Source organism: Rhinoderma darwinii, chromosome 4, assembly GCF_050947455.1.
Source record: "Rhinoderma darwinii isolate aRhiDar2 chromosome 4, aRhiDar2.hap1, whole genome shotgun sequence".
Lineage (NCBI taxonomy): Eukaryota > Metazoa > Chordata > Amphibia > Anura > Rhinodermatidae > Rhinoderma > Rhinoderma darwinii.
The window spans coordinates 197,189,840-197,213,868 of record NC_134690.1 but is presented as its reverse complement, the minus strand read 5'-3'; the positions used below and the strand labels follow the sequence as shown (position 1 = coordinate 197,213,868).

The 24,029-nt window shown below is 41.9% G+C and overlaps 1 protein-coding gene across 4 annotated transcripts in view; it reads right to left on the bottom strand.

The window, feature by feature from the left end:
• SENP6 (SUMO specific peptidase 6) overlaps nt 1-24,029 on the bottom strand; it is a 123,445-nt gene that overhangs the window by 44,486 nt on the left and 54,930 nt on the right. For all 4 annotated transcript variants that reach the window (XM_075862040.1, XM_075862039.1, XM_075862041.1 and 1 more), the window contains 3 exons: nt 18,656-19,040; nt 10,124-10,350; nt 9,756-9,932 (listed from right to left, as the gene is read on the bottom strand). In XM_075862040.1, coding sequence (XP_075718155.1) covers nt 9,756-9,932; nt 10,124-10,350; nt 18,656-19,040 — 789 coding nt within the window. The remainder of the gene's footprint in view (nt 1-9,755; nt 9,933-10,123; nt 10,351-18,655; nt 19,041-24,029) is intronic.

The following is a 24,029-nucleotide window of genomic DNA, read 5'->3' as shown; positions in this document are numbered from 1 at the left end:
CTTTTATACAGGTGACCATGTAAGACAGCTGTCTTTAATGCAGGCACCAAGTTGATTTGGAGCGTGTAACTGGTCTGGAGGAGGCTGACCTCTTAATATTTGGTAGGGGATCAAATACTTATTTCTCTGGGCACAATGCAAATAAATATATATAATTTTGACTATGTGATTTTCTGTTTTTTTTTAAATATAATCTATCTCTCACTGGTAAAATTAACCTAGCCTAAAAATTCTAGACTGTTCATGACTTTGACAGTGGGCAAACTTACAAAATCAGCAAGGGATCAAATACTTATTTCCTTCACTGTATACTACTAGATTAGAATTAGTTGCTTAAAGTCAGTGTCCATTTAAAGCAGATGCAGGGCAGCATATTATACTGATAAATACACTTTAAAGGGATTGTCTGCTTTAGACAAAATCTTTCCATATGTCCTATTAGAGCATAAGGATGTAATGGAGAGTTGCTGCAAAGAGTGGCTCTCCTTTTGTAGGATCCCGGTGATAGCAGTTGATCAGCTTATTAGTCAGAGACTCTTTCGGATGGATAGGGGTTGTCCGACAACTTCCTAGACATTAAAAGGGGTTGGCCAGTTTACTATAAAATGCTTTTAAATTGTGTGTTAAAGAAAAATAACATACTTACTAATATAATGTCTTCAGCTCTATCTCTATATATGTGACATATTTAATGTATAAATATATATATATATATATACATACATATACACACACACACACACACGTACTGTACATATATATGATATATATTTATATATGTGCCGTTTTTATGAGATATACATACTGTACATATATATCTCATATCTGTACATTATATATCTATATATCATATACATATCTATATATACACACATCTATATACGCGAGATATAAATATATACACACACATATATACATACATACTAATATATATATATATATATATGTCTAGCTATCTGTACAGTATGTATATATCTCATATATCTACACTATATATCACATATATAAATGTGAGATATATACATACAGTACATATGTGTATATGCTTCTATGTGTAACTAAGTCTAGGGCTACATGGCGACTTTGGCCACGTCATCTGTTGCACAGCCAAAGATAGCAGTGTCGAGTTGCTTGCACTGCTACTAATGAAAGCGCATTTGGATCGGGTTGCGACCCGTACATTGCCGCAACTGAGACAAGACTGTCTCAAGATATCCAAACCTGCTGGATTTTGTGTGACTGTGCTATGGCGGTTGCTGTAAGTCGCAATGCGGCCCCATTCGCTTTCATTATATGGAATACTGGTAGTCATGCGATGGGTGTCATGGGAAAAGTCACCAAGTAGTCCTAGCCGTAATTATAGTGAATGTGGTCGCACATAAATTCAACAGGTTTGAACTCCTGTCAACTGTCACGTTTGTTGTATATAGTGGCTCTCAACGCAACCACATTCACTATCATAGCTGCAATGTAACAGCGCAACATTGACATACCTCACAACTTTTAAGAATCACATAGAGGGACAACTTTTAAGAATCACATAGAGGGACAACATTTTTTCATTTTAATCCCGCCCATATACACCCGGTTCAGCCCACACAGTATCATGCTCTCTAAGTGCTTCCCACACAGTAGAATGCAAAATAGCTGCCCCCATACAGTATAATGCCCACATAGATGCACTCATACAATATAATGCTGCCCCCATGCAATATAATGCACACACAGCTCCCCCTTTTGTAGTGCCACACAGTCCCCTTGTATATAGTGCCACACACCCCTCCCCTTTGTATATAGTGCCACAGAACTCCCCTTTGTATATATAGCAATCCCCCCTGTATATTGCTACAAAGCCCCCCCCAAAAAAAATATTGTACTCATCTTGCCCTGCTCCTGTGACAGACGTAGCGCTGCAGTCTGCGGGCGGGACACTTGCGCAGACCAGCGTCATGCAGTAAGTCACCACGCCGACCTGCACAGGGAGTCTTCCCAGTGCCTTATAGGCTGCAGGCCTAATGTGGCCTGTAACCTATAGTATTCATTTGTATCTGCATCCTGAGGACGCAGATACAAGTGAATGTGGCTGTCGCTAGCCCCAGGGCTCCCTCCAGTGCTAGCCAGGCTACCAGGCATTAGGGGGCCCATGCCGCCCGGCCCATAAATGCCCAGTAAATAAATTCCCAAGAGAGAGAAAGAGAGAGCGCGCGAAAGAGAGAGCAAAAGAGAGAGAAAGAGCGAAAGAGAGAGAGCGCGCAAAAGAAAGAGAGCGCGCGAAAGAGACAAAGAGTGCACAAAAGTGAGAGAGAACGCACGAAAGAGAGCGAAAGAGACAGAGAAAGAGAGATAGAAAAAGAGCGAGAAAAAAAGGAGGGAGAAAAAAGAGAGAGAGAAAAAGAAAGAGCGAGAAAAAGAGACATATCTATCTATTTATCTAGCAATCACAATTGCCACTAGAGACGCTGCTGAGAGATGAATATCTATCTATTGTCTCTCCCACTCTCTCTGTACATTTATAGGGCAATCAGAGATGCTGCCTGAAACACTACCTGAGATGTAGATTATGGTCCTATTGCAGGACTGAAACGTTGAACTGTTTGATATTGGTTGAATAAATCAAGTTTTTCTCTACTTTCCACTGGAGTGCTGCAAGAGTCTTTTTCTATATTACATAGTCCATGGATCGGGACTACTTGATTCTCACCCATTCACTCTTGACACTGTGAGTGCTGCTGCTACCATTTCTATTCTACTGTTGGGGTGTACAGTGAGGCACACTTTATTATACAGCTGTACAGTGTGAAGCTGCCGACTGTGGCGTTATCACAAGATGACAGGCAGAGAAGGATGTGCTGTGCTGGGAATGATGCATGCTGGGATTTTTACTTTCATTATTACCATGCCCCGCCCACACAAGCCTGCAGAGAGAGCATGGGAAGGTGGAAAGGCTACATACATAAGATATTATTTACTTTATTTGTCCTCATTACAATTCATTAGCGCTTTTCCAAATTTAAATGTATCTGCTTGTAAAACAGACAGGAATACTACACAAAATAGTTACTATTTCACATCCCCCACATGTGTACTTTATATTTCCATAATATTTTGAACATCCTTTTCTTTTTCTAGGATGTTACAAGGCTTAGAACTTTAGCAGCAATTTCTCACATATTCAAGAAAATTTCAAAAGGCTATTTTTTCATGGACCAGTTCAGTAGTGAAGGGATCCATACAATACAAGCCCCCATAAATCACCCCATTCTAAAAACTGCACCCCTTAAAGTATTCAAAGCAGCATTAAGAAAGTTTCTTAACCCTTTAGGTGTTTCGCAAGAATTAAAGCAAAGTAGGGGTAAAATTTACAAATTTCTGTTTTTTTTTGCAGAAGTTCATATTTAATCCTTTTTTTTTCTGTAACAGAGTGTTTTTAGCAGAGAAACGCAACTCAATTTTTATCTCCCACAATCTGCAGGTTTTAGAAATATCTCACATGTGGCCCTAGTGTGCTTATGGACTGTAACAAAGGCCTAAGAAGCAAAGGAGCACCTAGATGATTTTTGTGTCTTCTTTTTACTACAACATATTTCAGTCCTCATGCACACGATCGTAGCCATGAGCACGGCCGTGATTTTCGGGTTGGCCGGGGGCGGAGTGTCACCTCAAATCACGGGCCGTGAACATGGCCGTGGCCATTATTTCCTATGAGCCTGGACCGCAGAACACGGCCGTAATAAGACATGTCCGTTCTTTCTGCGCTCCGGCCTCCTGGGCCATGTACGGACCATGGAAACCACGGTCGTGTGCATGGCCCCATAGGAATGAATGAGGTCGCAATTCTCCCGTGGATTTTCGGGTGAATTGCGGCCGCAAAAGCACGTTCGTGTGCATGGGGCCTTAGGCACCATGTCAGGTTCAGAGAGATCTTGTTGTACCAAAACAGTAAAAAAAAAAAAAAAAAAGAAGAAAAGTGACCCCATTTTGGAAACTACACCCCTCAAGGAACTTATCTAGGGGTATAGTGAGCATTTTGACCTCACAGTTTTTTTTTTTTTTGCTGAATTTTGTGTAATGAGGCCTGTGAAAATGAAAAGCTAAATTGTTTTCCAATAAAATGTAGAAATTTTCAATATTTACAAGGACAAAAAACACCCCAACATTTGAAAAGGAATTTCTCCCGATTACGGTAGTATCCAATATGTGGTGATAACCTGCTGTTTGGACACGCGGCAGAGCTCAGAAGGGAAGGAGCACCATTTGGCTTTTGGAGCTCAAGTTTTGCTGCAATGGTTTTCGGGTGCCATGTCGCATTTGCAAAGACCCTGTGGGACTAAAACAGAGGAAAAACCCCCAAAAGTGACCCCATTTGGGAAACTACACCCCTCAAGGAATTTATCGACGGGTATACTAAGCATTTTGACCCCACAGTTTCTTTGCTGAATTTAGTGGAATTAGGCCGTGAAAATGAAAATCTACGTTTTTTTCAAATAAAATGTACTTTTAGCTCAGATTTTTACATTTTCCCAATAAATAAAGGAGAAAAAAGACCCCAAAATTTGTAAAGCAACCTCTTCTGAGCACAGCAATACCCCACATGTGGCAATAAACTGCTGTTTTGACCCACGGTAGGGCTTAGAAGGCAAGGAGCTTTTGGAGCTCAAATTTTGCGGGAATGGTTTGCGGCGCCATGTCACATTTGCAAAGCCCCTGCAGGACCAAATCAGTGGAAACCCCAAAAATTGACCCCATTTGGGAAACTACACCCCTGAAGGAGTTTACCTAGGGGTATAGGGAGCATTTTGATCCCCATGAAATTGAAAAGCTACATTTTTTCGGATAAAACGTAGACATTTTACATTTTTACATGGAATAAAGGAGCCCAAACATTTGAAAAGCAATTTCTCCCGATTACGGCAATACCCCATAAGTGGTCATAAACTGCTGTTTGGACCCACGGCACGGCTCAGAAGGGAAGGAGCACCATTTGGAGCTCAAATTCAGTTGGAATGATTTTTAGGTGCCATGTCACATTTCAAAAGCCCCTGCGGGGCCAAACCAGTAGGAGCCCCCCAAAAGTGACCCGAATTGGGAAACCACACACCTGAAGGAATCGATTTAGTGGTATAGTGAGCATTTAAACCCCACAGGTCTTTTGCAGAATTTATTTGAATTATGCCTAAAAAATAATATCAACATTTATTCCACTAAAAAGTAGATTTTTTTTCATTTTCACAAGGGATAAAGGAGCCCCCCCAACATTTGTAAAGCAATTTCTCCCGAGTATGGCAATACTCCACATGTTGTCATAAACTGCTATTTGTACACACAGCAAGGCTCTAAAGGGAAGGAGCACCATTTGGCTTTTGGAGTGGAGATTTTACAAAATTAGTTTTCGCACACCATCTTGCATTGAGCTAAGGTACCAGTACAGTGGAAAGCCCTGAAAAACTACCCCATTTTGGAAAATACATCCCTGTAGAAATGTATCTAGAGGTATTGTGGGCATTTTGCAGAAATGAGTACACAGTGGATGTTGCAGATTGAAAATTGCCATTTGACATCTGCGACCAATGTGTTGTGCCCAGCTTGTGCCACTGGAGACACACAGCCCATAAATTGTTAAGCGGGTTCTCCAGAGTACAGTAATACCCCACATGTGGTCATGAACTGCTGTTTGGGCACACCGTCAGGCTCAGAAGGACCGCCATTTGGTTTTTGGAGCGTAGATTTTGCTTGGTAGTAGTTTTATTTGGGGTTTTACTGGAATTTCAGCTTATAATGTGGGGGCATATGTAAACTGGGTGGAGTACATCAGGGTATATGTAAGCTGGGCGGAGTACATCAGGGTATATGTAAGCTGTGCGGAGTACATCAGGGTATATGTAAGCTGGGCGGAGTACATCAGGGTATATGTAAACTACATCAGGGCATAATAGGATGATGTAATAATGGGTTAAATGAATAATAAAATGGATAATCCATGTATTGGTGTGGTACGCTTTGAAGCAATCCTTTATCCAAAGGCCGGGTTTTTTGGGTATTCTACAATATATCTGCGCTCCAGTATCGCCTAATCTTTGACTTCTTCACTAGCCATATAAGGCCACAAAGTTTCCTCCTCTCCGCTGCACCTACGGGGTCCACCTGTGGGGTCTATAAAATTATGATGTGGGGATTCTAGTGAAAAACTACTGGACCTAAAAAATTAGTCTTGGCTGTCATTTAGCATCGAGTTCTGCGGGTTATAACGTGTTATTTTTTTCGTTGACGGAGCTATGTGAGGGCTTATTTTTTGTGGATCGAGCTGTCATTTTTATTGTTTCCATTTTGGGGTACATGCGATTTTTTTTATCACTATTTATTCCATTTTGTGGGAGACGAGGAAACCAAAAAACAGCAATTCTACCACTGTTTTGTTTATTCTTTTTTACAGCGTTCACCGTGCAGTATAAACAACATGTTAACTTCATTCTGTGGGTCGATACGATTACAGCGACACCAAATTTATATTGTTTTTTTCCGTTTTACTACTTTCCAATAATAAAAAAATACTCTTTTCTAATAAAAAACATGTTTTAGTGTCGCCATGTTCTGACAACCATAACTTTTTTATTTTTCAGTTGATATCGCTGTGGGAGGGTTTGGTTTTTGTCTGACAAACTGTAGTTTTCATAAGTACATTTTGGGGTACTTGAGACTTGTTGATCACTTTTAATTACATTTTTTTCTGAGACAAGGGGACCAAAAAAAGAAATTCTGTCATTGTTTTTTATTTACGGTTTTCACTGTGCGGTAAAAATAACATGATATTTTTTATAGTTCAGGCTGTTCCGAATGCAGCAATACCTATTGTGTAAAGTTTTTTTTTTAAATCTTTTTTTTACTTGATCAGGGAAACAGGGACATTATTGTTTTATTACATAAAACTTTTATTTATTTTTCTTACACTTACCTGGGGACTTGAAGACCTGATCTTCAGTATAATAGTGCAATGTATTGTAACGGTCATCTTCCATCTGACAGTTAACCTATTAGGTCCTGACTTAGGCAGGACCTAACAGGATTCCATACCCTGCAGCCAGGAAGCCGTTGCTAGGCTTCCTGGTTGCCATAGCAACCAACGCCACCCGCGATCTGTCGCGTGGGGGGTACAGAGGGAGCATTGAAGGTTTTAAACGGCAGCGGCATCTTCACCCGCTGAAGATGAAGCACGCACAGCTCCTGTGCCCGCTTCATCTTCATGACGGGTCTGGTACGTCGGATTGCGGGAAGCCGCTTGTTATGCCGACGTACCAGACCCGTCATTTTGTGGGAAGGCGTTAATGTGCACGACAAGCATGTGCATTCATGAGGGTAAAGGTGTTAAAAACTTCTTGAGAATGAAGGACACTCTTTTTTCTACAAGAATACTTAGCAATGGCTAACATAAATATAAATCCCATCAGGTTGAAATTAAACATGTCCTAGTGCAGGGCCTGAGATGGGTATACGAGACAAGGTATATGAAGAACACCAAATAAAGAATCACCAACTTCATAGGCCCTTCACTAGGCATAACAAAGTGCCAGATTTACCCGTAGAGTTCCTTTACAATTTATGTGTGTATGTTTATGGAGAAGTCAGGGAATATGGCGGATGGTCAAACAAGCATGCAGCACACAGAAGTCTAAACGTATGGCAAAATCAGAATTTTCGGTTTAAACTTGAAGTTACATTTTTACATCTCATTTAAGGGGTTACCTGGGAGTTTTCATATTTTACAGGAGGACAGGGGAGGGTATAACATAACAAACTAACAGGTACTTACCGTATGAAGCCCCCCCGTTCCAGCGCGGATGCCCCGTTCGCGGCTGCTACAGTCCCCGAAGCTACAGCAGCAGTCAAATGCCGTTCATCGGTCACATGACGCTGCAGGCAATCTCTGACCTTAGCGGTCACAGGCCATTCATAGCAGCATCACCACTGAAGTCAGCGACTGGCTGCAGCAGCATGACCGACACATGACTGCAGCTGTAAAAGGGAGTTACCGGTCAGACAAAACCTCTCTCAAATGATATATATATATATATATAATTACAAAAATAAAAAACATGTCTTCTCTAATTTTCAAATAAAAGCTCTGACAATTTAAGAAATGGAGACGTCAGCTGTAGATTATGACTGCTGTGTAAGGGTAAGGCCACACGGAGCGGCCCTGACACGGTCACAACGCGGTTAACAACAGCCCCGGCACCATGTTCGGTGCGGCTGTCAAACAGCCTGTTAGTGGCCACATGTTGGACGGTTTACCCGCGTTCTTTATCAGAAAAAATTGTGCGCCCATGAATTAATACACCCTTTATGGCCGCACGATTTTGCACATTTCAACAACTTACCCCCTATTCATTCTCTATGGCAGCGCCGGAAACAGCCGAACACTGCACTAGGCTATCTCCGGCGCTCCTATAAAGAATGAATGGAGAGGCAGTGCACATGAGCATGTAACCGGAATACCCCTTAACGAGGTATTTGACAGCCGCTCCTACATAGCGCCAGTGCGGTTGTTGGCTACGTTGCGACCGTGTCAGTGTCGCACCGTGTGGCCATACCCTAAGACTTCTTGCGTCAAAGCTGGGAGTGTTGACTTTGTTGGTGGGGGACCGATTGTTCAGCATGTGCGCACAGTTAAGATATCTGCTGCTGTCTTGCTGGATGTTATTAGCAGCAATGTGAAATGGATTTTTGTGTATTCTGGAGCAGCATGAGTAGGAGAAGGCTAGAAGCAGCTGCGGTAAATCCTGTCACAGCTTTCTCTTCAGTGTACGGCTGCTGCTGGCTCTATGTGCATGTAGTGAGGGATTCAGATTTACCCTCTACAAGGAGCTGTCTTCTTCTCTAGCAGGTTAACCCTTTACAAGCAGCTGCCTTCTCCTTCTCTAGCTAGGCTGCATAATACACAGGGAAATCTTATTACAAGTCTGAAAAACCAAGATTCTGTAATATACCAGATATACCATCCCTCAATGGATAAATTGCTGCAGAACGCTGCAGGTGAAAGGATTTAAAATGTGCACATTTGAAATCACGAAATCAGGTTAGAGTTCTGCCGCAATTTATCCAACGAGGAGGAGGATATATCTAGTAGATCCTAAGAATTGATACAAGGAGATAGTCCATGACCGGTTTTAATCATGAGCACATTATCTATAATAAATTAACAAAGAAATACATACCTTTTAAAAGGTTTGAATAAAAGTTAAATTTTGATATTATATAATTGAATTATTTAGCCCTCAGTTAGTGATGGGTTCTTTATTGGGTTGTATTAGAAACCTATTCGAAAAAATACGAGTATATAGCTCTGCTAATGATAAATATTTGAGGAATGTTATCTACTAATAATTTTTATGCTGGTCTTAGAACCGATCGGTGCTCTTTAAGTCTGTCAGTAGAATGCAAATGGAATTCTACAACCAGTATTGTATATATGTCAACAGCCGACAGATGTTGATTTTTGGAATTGTATTGTAATGCTTTGGCTTCTATGCGCGGTGTTTCTGATAATAGTTCTGAACATCCTAGAAAATACATTTGGACGCTGGTTAACCATAACCACTAGATAGATATGAACTTTACATAGAAAAACTACACATGAATTATCAAAAGGAACGGCTACTTTAAAACATTATATACACAAAGGGGTTCAATTAAACTTTTTTTTTTTTTGTCAGACATAAAGAAATTACTATTTTCAGAACATTTTGTCATTGTCCACTCACCACAACAGGCTCGGTTATTGTTCGGTAAAGTGTCCCTATACGCACATTTCGACAAACAAGGATCACGCTTTCACAAGGCTTTACAGAACTTTGTAACATGTTGGTCGATTCAATAGGCAACTCTGATTGGGAAACTTTACGACGCTTTACAGGAGTTGTGGCAACAGAATTGCCAAACTGTGAATTCAATTAGGAGAATTAGTACTGACCAATCAAAATAAAAAACAACACTGACATGGCATTCAGAAGCTGGTTATAGAAAATCAATTCCAAACTTGTTTCAAAGAAAAATGAGAATCTATAAGACTGAACAACGATGTATATTTTGGAAAATGTTACATTAATTATGAATGGAAACGCTTCTCTACCTGATCCTTCATTCTGGCTTTCCTCGGGATGGTGACCGGTAGCTCAGGCTCAGGCGGACTACTATATTTGTTATCAACTAAACTATTTTCTCTCAGAGCTGCTTCTACTTTCCCAGATGATGGGACAGGAGAGGAACAAGCTGAATCTGCAGGCTGGGGAGAGATGCTCTCTATCCTGCTTGTATTTCCAGTGCTAATATTATCTTCATCGTCACTAGACAGGATAACTGGTATAGAAAAAGAAACAGTTAAAAAATAAAAAAAAGATGTTAATACAGACAAGTGCTAAGTAAGGTTATCACAATACCAGAATTTGGACTTGAATACCGATACGTTGTGTAGTTTTGCAATTTTCTATACCAAAGCTAAACATTGCCAACAACAATAATAATATTAAAAAAAACAACAAAACAACCCACAAAGATAAAAAGTCCTTCCATACTCTGATGTGAGGCATAGTGTTTGGAACTTTGAACCTCCATGTGCCTCACATTAACAGTAATTAACCCCATCATGTACCTCAGTCATAAGGGATAACATAAGGTTAATGTGTGAGGTACCTGATGGGGTTAATTACTGTTAAAGGGGTTGTCCGAGATAAATTTTTATTTAAAAGTTAAACACACAATACACACATTAAATATTCCCTAATATACTTACTTGTGCAATCTTGCTTCTGTTCTCCGTTCTGGCAGCTCTTTTCTTCCGATCACCTGTCTTCTGACGTCACGTTTTCTTCCTCTTCCACTGTCGTGTCCCGATCACATGGTCTCGCCCCAGCGAGACCTCGGATGGGACACGACACGTCACTGGAGACGTGTCGTTTCTGCGGGTGCCCGCCCAGCCTATGCAGCTTTTTTTCACTGTGAGCGCGCCTATGCGTGTTCACAGTGAAAAAAGTGAAGAGGGACGGCACCTGCGGGAATGTCGGGTCTCCGGCTGTCAGTGACTGCCGGGGACCCGGAGGAGAAGATAGAAGCAGCTTTCGCTGCTTCTGTCTTCTCCGATGTCTTCTTACACAGCGTTCAATGAACGCTGTGTATAGGAATAGAGACAGCAGCAGCGGCGCTGTCTCTATTCCTCCCGGTGATCATGTGACTGGTCACATGATCACCGGGTACCGTTAGTGGCAGACTGCTGCTGGGTCTAATCAGACCCAGCACAGCCCTATTAGTGACAATCGTCACTATGAGAGGGCTGATTTCCCCTGTAACTGGATCTGCTGTGCAGCTCCAGTTACAGTGGAAAAGATGGTGTAAAAAAAATATAATGTTCCCCAAAGGTCTTTTTTGACCTTTGAGGGACAGACAATAATAATAAAAAAATAGTAAAGTACAAAAAAAATTTAAATAATAAATACACATAAAATACCCACCCCAAAAAAATACCGTTCCCCCCCGCCAATCATTTTTGTAACGCTAGCGCTGACCCAATTACCCTAATATAGACATGTAATATATAAAAATTTACGGTAGACAATGACGATCACAAATAAAAGGTCTATTTTAGGGTAAAACTATGTTATTACCAAAAAAAATAGCTGAAACGTAAAAAAGCTTATTTTTTTACTATTTTCAAACTTTATGAATGAAAAGTCTAAAATGGCAAAAAAGGTGTGTATAAAAACGATAAAAAAATAAACCTGCATTGTCTACGGAAAAAACGTCGCAAAAATAACGTTGTTAGCCCAACAAATAAAAAAGTTATAGCCATTTAACTAACGTGCTAAAAATGGCTAAACGGTGCCCCGTCCTGAACTAGATAAGATCTTCTGGGGTCCTGTATCTAAGCCTACATTGTTAGGCTTAGATACAGGGTCTAACAAACAGTGTCACACATGGAGCCTGTATCTAAGCCTAACACAATGTAGGCTTAGATACAGGACCCCAGATGACATTCTTTTTATTCCTGTATAAGGGTATGTTCACACGGCCTATTTACGGACGTAATTCGGGCGTATTAACCCCCGAATTACGTCCGAAATTACGGCTTCAAATCGTTGGCAAACATCTGCCCATTGAAAGCAATGGGCAGACGTTTGTCTGTTCACACGAGGCGTATATTTACACGTCGCTGTCGAAAGACGGCGCGTAAATAGACGTCCGCGCCAAAGAAGTGTCATGTCACTTCTTCAGACGTAAATGGAGCCGTTTTCCATGGACTACATGGAAAACCAGCTACAGTTACGTCCGTAATGGACGCGGCGTTCAAGCGCCTGCACATGCCGTTACGGCTGAAACGACAGGGCTGTTTTCTCCTGAAAACAGCCCCGTAATTTCGGCCGTTATGGACGCTGCCGTGTGAACATACCCTAAGATTAGTGTTTTGGGGCCCTGTATCTAAGCCTAACATGTGGTATTCTTAGATACATGGCCCATGTGTGACACTGTCTGCTTGGGTAATGTTACTAAGGTTACCTTGTGGTAGACTTAGATACATGGTCTAACAGTATCACACATGAGCAGTGTATCTAAGCATCCCTCTTTTTTTTTTTTCCTTAGTTATGTGTTTTTTACAGGTTGGGTCCTTGGTACTACATCAAGTTCAAGGACTACTTCAATGACACCTTTTTTATTTTTAATAAAATTGTTAACCAGTGTTGTGTGTGTTATTTTATTACAATATTTTTTCTATGTCCTTCTCATTTATTTAAAAATTTATTATTAGTTCATTATTAATGGCCACTGTCTAACAGCGTCCATTAGTAAGGCTTCACGCACACTAGCGTGTGTATTTTCCGCGCGTGAAAAACTTGGGTCAATCCCATCCGTGTGTTTGCGTTAGGGCGGATTAACACGAACGTGCTATACGTCCGTGCAACCCACGTGGTATTCACGCGGGTCGCACAGACCTATGCAAGTCTATGGGGCAGTGCAGACAGTCCGTGAATTTTACGCAGCGTGAGTCCGCTGCGTAAACTCGCGACATGTTCTATATTTCTGCGTTTTTCGAGCATCGCGCACCCATTGAAGTCAATAGGTGCGTGAAAATCAGGCGCATCCCATGGAACCACTTCCGTGGGACGAGCGTGATTCGGGCAACAGCAGTAAAATAATGAATGTAAACAGAAAAGCACCACGTGCTACAAACATCCAGAGTGTCATAATGATGGCGGCTGCGCGAAAACCGCAGCCGCGCATCCGTATGAACATGACACGGAGCTGTCAAGTGCATTTTGCGCACGCAAAACGCCACCGTATTTGTGCGCGCAAAACGCACACGCTCGTTTAAATCCGCCCTTATGCATCAGTGTGCTTTTCGATTGTCATGTGTTATTCACGCACTCACAAAGCCAGCCCATTTTTTTCTTCTTTTTTACAACAAATTGCTGTGTAAATCACGCACCAAACACGTGTGTGCTGTTTGTGGTTTTCACGCATGCATTGACTTCAATGTGAGTGTAGGTGCATGATAACGCACCAATAGAGGACATGCAGTATGTTTCACGCAGCGGACTCTCGCTGCGTGAAAAGTCACACATGTGTCAACGGCCCCATTGAAATAAATGGGTTGCATGTGTTGTGCGTTTTTTCAAAGCACAGCACACAGACTAGATTCACGCTAGTTTAAATCGCGCATAAGGCCCCATTCACACCACGTCGAAACCACGCACAGCACACGCGACCCATTTATTTCAATGTGGCCGTTTTCACGCAGCGAGAGTCCGCTGCGTGAAACATACTGCATGTCCTCTATTGGTGCGTTATCATGCACCTACACTCAAGTAGATGCATGCGTGAAAACCATGCACCAAACAAGCGTGTTTGGTGCGTGATTTATGCTGCAATTTGTTGTAACAAGCATTAAAATCGAGCATTAAAACTGCCTTGCGGGAAAAAGAAGCAACATGCTCCATCTTCGGGCGTTTACGCCTCTGACCTCCCATTGACTTCAATGGGAGGCAGAGAAAGCGTATTTCGCGTTGTTTTATGCCTGCGGCGCTCAATTGCCGCGGACGAAAAACGCCACGGAAAACGACGCAAAAAACGCAGCAAAAAAAGCCGCAAAAAACGCAGCAAAAAAAGCCACAAACAACGCCGCAAAAAACGGACGCAAAAAAAAAACGCCGAAAAGGCTACGATAAATGCTGCGAAAAACATCACAAATAAAGCCGCGAAAAAAGCCCCAAACAAAGAGGCAAAGAACGCCACGAAAAACGACAGGGAAAACGACACGAAAGACGCAATGAAAAACGCAGAAAAAAAAACGAAAAAAAAAAGACGTGAAAAACGATGCAAAAAAGGCTACGATAAACGCCACGGAAAAAGCTGCGAAAAACATCGCGGAAAAAGACGCGAGAAACGCCGCAAACAGAGGCAAAGAACGCAGCGAAAATCAACTGGGAAAACGCCACGAAAGACGCAACGAAAAACGCAGCAAAAATAGGCGCAAACAACGACGCAAAAAAAGAAATGATAAACGACGTGAAAAAGGCTACGATAAACGCAATGGAAAACACAGCAAAATCATCGCAAAAAAAGACGCAAAACAAACAAGCAAAAAACGCCAAGATAAACGAAGCGAAAAACGCCCCGAACAAAGCGGCAAACAAATACGCAAACAGCGCACAAAAAACGCCGGGAAAAACTACGCAAAAATCAACGTGCAGGGAGAGGTAAATCTGCCGCAAACTTCAAGACGGAATTTTGAGGCAGATATTCCTCTTGCAAAAAAACTCTGTGTGAACATGGCCTTAGTGGAGAGAGACATGAGATAGAGGAGGGTGGACGAGGGTGAGGGTGGACGAGGGTGAGGGTGGACGAGGGTGAGGGTAGACACGAAGAGGTTTATAGACCTGAAAAGAGAAAGAAAACATAAATGTGAAAAACATAATGGGGGGGGGGGGGGAACATTTGCTCATCATCCTTCAAGAATGTCAGCAAGGAGACAAGTCCAGTGAAGGATGTCAGCGGGATGAGCAAGGACAGCTCACATGAACTCTTGGAAGGTACGTGCACGCTCATTGCAGCCTGCAATGAGCGTGCACGGGAAAAAAGTTTCATCACAAGGAAAGATCAACAAACCAGAGCTGAACTGCATGTAAACAAACTGTGCTGAATTCAAAGAAGAAATGTGCTAAGTAGAATTTTTTTTAAAAATAATGCTTTATTTAGGTTGTCTGTATAAGGGGTAATGTATGACACAGTTTTTGAAAAAATGTTGGGATCTCGGACAACCCCTTTAATGTGAGGCACATGAAGGTTCAACATTCATAACACCTTGTGCCTCACATTAATAAGCGACCCCATAATTTCCCTCACATAATGGCAACATTGGGGTTAACTACTAGAGGACACGGCCATTTTTGGCCTTGAGGACAGAACAATATTTGGGTCAACGTAGCTGTAGGAGACGCTTTTTGGTGCATTTAAGATATTGTTTAATCTATATAAAAAGTCAATTTTTTTTTTTACAGCATACACGGATATAAATGATGCTATGAATTTGTTGTGCAGGTTTTTATAGTCGCGACGATTCCAAATGTGTATATTATTTCATGTTTTGGAACTTCTATTTTAATCATGTTTATTGTAAAAACTGTGCATTTGTGTATTTTTACAGGTTTTCTATTAAACATTCCTTTTTTTTTTAAATTAATTTTACTCTATACCCAAGTATGCCCCAACAACGGGAAATATAGTCAGAACCTGGGCTGTCTGTCCATATAAGATCTGTCCCTCGATAGCATCACAGGGATTCCCTATGATGCGATTTTCCCTTTGAATGTCATGGTCAGCTTTGATTGTGGTATTCAAGGGGATACCGGCAGAGATCAGAAATTTCTCTGACGTCCGCCGTTAGAGCGGGTCTGCGGCTGTGTATTACAGCTATTGCCACGCTCCTGATTGTGCGGGCACACTTATGAGCGACAGGCACTGGAGACAGAGAACATGGGTCCACTGTGCAGTGCACGTGCCATGTTCTCGGCCTTCAGCGTTGGCGCTGCTGCTCATTAGTTTGGTGCCGTCCGTGTCACATCATGCTAGTCACTAAATTCATGTATTATAATATGAAGCTGCGCGGCCGCACAACTTCGTATCGAAACATGAATTCATGGGATTGAACCATTTTAAGGTTGCACAGCATATACATAGTATTGATATTTCGATGCATCGTGCAACCGTAGTGCTAAGATTTCACACAAAAATGGGCATCATGCAAAGAATACTCTTCCAAAAGTAATAGTTTAAAACAGTACTTAAACAGGGAGTGCGAAAATAAAGTCTTCAGCCACCCCATAACTCTTCCTGAACATAAAAAAGCCAAAAAAACAAACAAAATAAAGTACTTGCAAAAAAATTAACATACCAATGAAATGGATTGAGAGACATTTCACCTCCCCGTCCCCGCACTAGAAGCAGCACCAACCCTTCTTCACTATAGCATGTCACACCATGGGTCGCCAACTCCATCTGATGCGGAGCAGCAGCCTGAATATACTTGGACCACTGCTTAGCAGACAGTGCGCTCAAAAAATGTTCAATACAGAGTCTGACTACAAGAGCTTTCCAATTGTGTATATGGTCCCCGTCCCCCCCCCCTGAAATCGAACCACTCTTGTCCATGGGCTGTATTTGATATTGCAATGCCAGACACATCCCAGGCATGGTTTCTAGAGAGGGAAAAAATAAATAAATGGCAGACTTTTTGTTTTTAGTCTCTAACTAAACTTATAAAAAAAATAGGAAAAGCAAGTCACACCACCTTTTCAGGTGCCTCACAAATGGTTATATACTCAACATATCATACCATTACATGGCGCATTAAAAAAGTTTCTGAGCTGTAAATAAAATGATAATTGAACATATTAAAAAACAATGGAGTTTATGCATAAAAACGGTTAGAACAAAATGTCAGTGTTGCTCATAGCAACCAATTGCGGCATTTATTTTAAGACCTGCTTAGCAAACACCTGGAAAGCTGGAATCTGCATGACGTAAATCGGTTACACTTTTTGTACAGTTATTATGCATGATGGCCAATTTTACTGTATTTATGGCATATCAACCTGACCCACGTCCTAGCTTCTGCTACTGGGCTCTAGCAACTGACTTATGAGGTGGCCAGGTTTTCTGTAAACATCCGAGCACCTTTTGCTACTGTTTCCGAAAACTCCCATAGGAGTGCATGGGATTTACGGAAATCGCGTAGCAAAGTGAGCAAAGCTGTTTCCGCGGATCCCAACTTCTAGAAACCGCGTAGCTCACGGTGACATGCTGTTTCCGTAACTCCTATTCACTTCTATAGGAGTTCCAATAGCAGTGAAGCAAAATGCGTTCGGCTGTTTCCGAACATCCTGGCCACCTCATAACTTAGTAGCCGGAGCTCAGCGACAGCAGGAAAAGGTAGGACATGGGGTCGGGGCGCCCCATTCTAGAGAAACGTGAGGGTCCCAGAGGTGGGCACTGCATTTATCACATATTTATGGCACATCAGCACAATATAGAAAGCCCATTTCACCCATTATTAAAATTTAACTTAAAGAGGACCAGTCATCGCTTCTGACATGCCTGTTTTACGAAAAATACCTGTATCCCCTATAATATATACATTTTAGAGTATATTTTCTTGGAACTGTATATTTTGCCATTCCTCGGTTTTTCCTCCTGGAAATGTATGAATAAATTGAAAAATGGGTGTTACCATTCCGCTTGTCTATAGGGTGTGTCTCACACTAACAGCGCTGATTGGACAGTGTCAGTGTGTAGGGACTGCGGCTTGCTTGACAAGTGTGCTGCATCATTAAAATACAGCAGCCTCTTTCGGGGCTGTGATGGCACATTTGCATAGTGCATCAAGGCAGCTGTATATATGTGTAAGAGGTATTGTAGCCAGAAATGTTTGGTGTCGTTTTACAGACTAAAGAGGTTTATGAGCAGTTTTTGAAGAAGTTTTTTGTTGTTGTTTTTTTTTAGCCAAAAACAGAAATGGAAGTAAAGAGAGGAGACAAATCAGTCTCCTCTTTTTGTATCCACTTCAGTGTTTACCTCAAAAAAACTGCATAAAAAAATGCGTGTGTGATTCAGTCCTACAGACATCATGCAGGCAGGGATGGGGACCTACAGGCTGCTGGAAGGGGTCACTTTCCCCAAGGCTAAATTCAGACGTGTGTGTCCAATTTGCACGCGTAAAAAACTCAGCGTTTTTCATACATTTCTTGTCCGTGTGCAATGCGTGTGGCATGCGTTTATATTAAGCAATTATTTTTTTTCCGTTTATTTCTCTGTTTTTCTATGTATTTGATGCGTGAAACACGGACAGCACGCCGATGTCGCACCCATAGACTTCAATGGGCGATTAGGTGCGTGAACACGCACCAATACAGGAGATGTAGTGAGTTTCATGCAACAGACATTCGCTGCGTGAAAACTCACGCATGTCTGAATATTGAAATCAATCCGTGTGCTGTGCATTATTTCAACGGACCGCACACGGATGAGAATCACGCTCGTCTGAATGAGCCCTTCTTAAGATATATTACAAAGCTTTACAACACCTTTAACAGTAAAACGGTAAACAAAATAGGCTTACTTGTGTCATTTGTTTCTGACAATCTACTACTTTTTAGTCTCGCACTTTTTGTAATCTTGGATAAATTAGCTTCTGTGGAAAGTCCAATTTTTCCATTTACTGGATGACTCCACCTTGGAGAATCATTTTTTAACATGGAGTCCATTGTAATTTTGCTATAGGAAGAGCCATAGAAGTCCTTAGTATTTAACCCTTTGCTGATAGACTTGTCTTTTGCTGCACTGTGATGTATTGACGGCCTAGATAAGGAAGCAGGTGATTCAGAAAACAAAGTGCTTTGTCTGGAAAGTTTTTGTGCATCTCCACAGTTTTGGCATCTTGTCTTGCTTTTATTTTCTTTTACGCCAGACGTGCAATGTGGAAAAGGTTCAATCTGCTCTGTGCTCTGTCAGGAAAAAGAAAAGGGATTGAACAGTCAATTAGTTGAAAACTTCTCAAGCTGCCGGTTTCTGCACTTACATGACCATATACATCTAGTCTAGGCTAACTTATTTGCAGATTGAATAGGCTGTAAACTGTAGAGGAAACTAGCAGCAAGTGTTCAATTCCCCTGCATAGCCACCGCAGGGAAATTAATTATTACACAGTCCTCATGAGACTCTGTAGTCGCACTAGCTACATAATAAGGATTTCAGACTTCCCTAATAATGGAAATGAACAACCTACAAAAACCTCAAAACAATGGCGTAAACAGGGGTCCCTTTTATACAAGTAGACAACCTAAACGTGAACCACAAGGGAACATAGCCCCTAAAGAAATAATATACTAAATTATATTCAAAAGTACAAAAATCTTTATTGAATACAATACAAAATGACATAATACGGAATAAAAAAAGGATGAACCATATACGGATATATAGACCGTGAGGTCAGATGTAAAAAAAACATTGACAGAGTCAACCAAACATGAGTGGCCGAGAACCGCTCACATAACCCACAGGGAAAGATAAATAAAACGTGCGTATGGAATGACCATAACCACATATAATGAAGTGCTGCCTAACTGCATATATAGTGCACAGAAATAAACTTGAAAAATCCTGACATGAAAAGCAGGCACAAGAGGCCAGAATGATGAACTAGAATGATTTGTCAGGAGAAATCAATAATAGAAAAATAAAGGCAAACACATACCCTGAGACATGATGGGGAGCGGAACCGGCAGCCCAGAAAGATTGATGAATAGACGCCTGGACGCGCGTTTCGCCCCAACAGACCGGCTTCGTCAGGAGGCTACATTAAGTAAAACTAAAGGGGTTTATATAGAGGTTTATTCATCCATCTTTCTGGGCTGCCGTATATTGTGTACAACCTGTGATACCTTGAACATTTCTAACACTCCACCATATTTTGTGCATCAAATACAGCGTTGGATAATTCTTAGTATGCTGTTTTTTTAATTTATGGGCCTCTAATGCCTTATATAAAGAGTCTGAACATAGGAAAAGTTGTAAGAGCAGCCTATTGGAATCTACCGAGTCATCAATATCCCACCCTCTGAGATGCTGCAACCGAGAAGCCAGATAATACAAATCGGGGGTTAGGAAATGCCAGACCTCCGTCTGCCTTATCTCTCTGTAAATTCTCAAATTTTATGCGCACATGCCCCGTGTTCCATATCAGAGAGCTAAATAGACTATTAATCTTGTAAAAGAACCGCTGAGGTAACCATATTGGTGCATTGTGTAAAAGATATAGCAGTTGAGGCATCCATATCATTTTAATTAAATTACATGTGCCAATGACAGAGATACAATTTATGCCACACATCCAGCTTAAGTTTAAATCGGGCCAGTAAGGGGGTTAAATTCAATCGTTCAAATTCCTCCAGTTTCATAGATCTTTCCACTTCTAGATATTTAGAGGTGACACATTTTATTGGGAGATCTGCACATGGCGCGCGTGTGCATGTGCGTGTGTCACCCACCTTCATCAGGACAGACTTGGACCAGTTAATGGTCAATCCGGAGAACCGACCAAACTCCCTAATTGCAAACATAGCTGCATCCAAAGAGGCCGCATCATCCTCCAGAAACAGTAGCATGTCATCAGCGTATAACGCCAGTTTAACCTCCTGCTCTCCATGACGGAACCGGACAATGTCAACAGAACCCCTAATCAATACGGCTAATGGCAAAAATAAACGGATAAAGCGGGCAACCCTGCCGTGTACCCCTACCTAACGGAAATGCAGCCGTCATGAAGTTATTTACTCTAATTCTAGCCCCAGGTCTATCTTATAGCATCCGAATCCAGGAAATAAACGAGTCCCCAAAGCACATTTTTTTTTTAAGTACTGCCCAGAAGTGTGCCCATTCCACACTATCGAAGGCCTTTGCTGTGTATAAAGAGCAAAGCACCCTTCTACCTGAGTGGTCAGCTGGGAGTTGTAAATTCAAAAATAACCGTAGGCATAAAGCCAGTTTGATCAGGGTGTATTATTGAGGTGATAATTCTGGAAAGGCGTATACCTATAGCCTTAGCAATCATTTTAATGTCCATAGGCAACAAAGATATTGGTCTATAAGAGTCTGCCAACAAGGGATCCTTACCAGGTTTCAAAAGAACCACTATCACCGCTTCTCTCATAGTGTCAGGTAAACCCTGGTCTCTAACAGCAGATGTAAAAACATCCAAAAGATTCGGCAGGAGTATGTCACCCAATTTTTTAAAAATTTTCGCCGGCAGGCCATCCGATCACAGAGCTTTGCCATTAGCTAAAGATGCCACCGCTTCCTGCAACTCTTCCAAGGTTAAAGGAGTCTCCAAAACTTCTTTATCACTAGGAGCTAAACATGGTAAAGAGATACCCGATAAATATGTATCTAATTGTGTCTCAGACACATGAACATGCAAACTGTATAAAGAGGTGTAATAAGATTTCAATACCTCTGCTATTTCTGCATTACCATATGCCAGGGCCCCATCAGCATTTTGTATCGTTGCAATATACGTCTGACCATACTAGGCTCTTGCCACCATTGCAAGCATATGCCCCGCCTTTTCCCCTTCTGCATAAGTCTATGTTCACACAGAGTTTTTTTACTAGTTTTTTTACACGGAAACCGCGCCGCAAAACTCGTCAAAAACGGCCCGAAAATGCCTACCATTGATTTCAATGGGAGGCGGAGGCGTCTTTTTTCCGCGAGTGGTAAAACCGTCTCGCGGGACAAAGAAGGGACATGCCCTATCTTCGGGCGTTTACGCCTCTGACCTCCCATTGACTTCAATGGGAGGCAGAGAACGCGTATTTCGTGGCGTTTTATGCCCGCGACGCTCATTGGCTGCGGGTGAAAAACGCTGCGAAAATCGGCGTGCAGGGAGAGGAAAATCTGCCTCAAAATTCCAAACGGAATTTTGAGGCAGAAATAGAGCGCAGTTTCTGAAACATCCTCTTATTTTCAGCCATCTCCAGTAGATGCTTCTGCAGTAGTTCCTGAGCTTCATGCCAATCAGCCAGAGACTGAATGGTATTATTCAAAACATGGGTCACTTCAGTCTGTTGCACCCTACTCCTAAGGCCTCGTGCACACTTCCGACACATTTTTCACGTCCGTTTGTGACGGATCCGTGTGGCCGTTTTAGCGGCCGTGTGCACTCCGTGTTTCCGCGCGCCGAGCATGGTACTGTCCAGGGTGCTTAAAGAGTTAATGGGCTGCACTGATAGGCGGTAACTCTTTCAGCACCCTGGACAGTACCAGGCTCGGCGCTCGGAAAATACAATTTTAATGTAATAAAAAAAAATAAAAAATTCATACTTACTTTCCTCCTGTCCGGCCTCCAGCGATGACGTTTCATCCATGTCGCCGCTGCAGCCAATCACAGGCTGTAGTGGCGGTCACGCACGTCAGGATGACGCTAGAAGGCCGGCCTCCAGGGATGACGCTTCATCCCACGTGACCTCCCCTGCAGCCAATCACAGGCTGCAGCGGCCTCTGCAGCCAATCACAGGCTGCCGCGTCATACAGGAAGGTCGGACTGGAGGGAGGAAGAAGAGGGACTCGTCACCAAGACAACGACCGGGTACGTATGAACTGATTTTTATTTTATTTTTAATCAGCAGCCTCTTTTCTTTATCAGTGATTGATAGAGACAAGTGGCTGCCGATTAGTGTAATATTTCTGTTATGCTTTTCTGCCCGCCCGTTGCAAAGGCTCCGTCACACACGGACGGCACACTGATGCCTTCCGTGTGCCTTCAGACCTTCACGGTCACGGAATCTCGGACCAAAGTAGGACATGCTCTACTTTGGATCGGAACGGAGCAACGGGACCGTCAAAAAAACTGAAGTGTGCATGGCCCCATTGAAATGAATGGGTCAGTGTGCTAGCCGTCAGAAAAACCGCTAGCACCCTGAAGGAAAAACATGAAGTGGGCATGGGGCCCAAGAGCATCACCCAACTTTCTAGTCTTCAACTTGACCCGACTTATTAACTGAAATCAAACACCCTCTTAGCGTAACTTTCATAGCATTCCATGCCATACCTATGGCCGCCTTACCCACATTGTCCAAGAAATAATCTTCCAACACCTTAAATAGAGTAGAAACATTAATAATAGTTAACCAAAAGGCATTCAACCTCCACAGTGTTCTATTAGTTGTAGGACCTTGAGATATTGAAATAACCAGTAAGAGGGGAGAACGATCAGAAAGCGCCCTAGGTAAATAGTCACAACTGCTCTATCTAGTTTCAGGGCCTAAGCCAAGATCTATATGGGACAAGCTGTTAGGTGAGCTAGAAAAACAGGAATACTGCTTATCGTGCGTATGTATGCTGAACATCCTGAAGAAAAGACTCAAAAGCAGTTAAAGGACCATCCACACTTGCTCCATCATTGTTACATTTATCCCAATAAGGATGTACATAGTTATTCAAATCTCCGAGGAAGACAAAAGGTATATCTGGCCTAGCGCCAGTAAAATTCAGAACCCTTCGAAGCACATCATAATTAAAGGGAGGTGGAATATAAACTCCAACAAGTATATATTGTATAGAATATAAAGTGCAATGAAGACAGACATATCTCCCCTCATTATCAATATCAACCTGAAGACACTGGAAAGGTATCAGACGATGTATCATCAGACTGACACCCTGCGTATAACTGGTGTGAACAGAATGATATTCATGGCTCATCCATGCACGGTGTATAGTTGACATTTTTTCCATGGAGAGATGTGTTTCTGGCAAACATAATATAACAGGAAAATGAGGCTTAATATATTCAAAGATAGCTGTACGCTTAATAGGGTCTCCAAGGCCCCGCACATTCCAGGATACAATCGTGATATTAAGAGCCATAAGGTTTACGTAGATTAATAAAACAGGAGTAAAATAGTATTTTCACACAATTACGCTATATATACCCA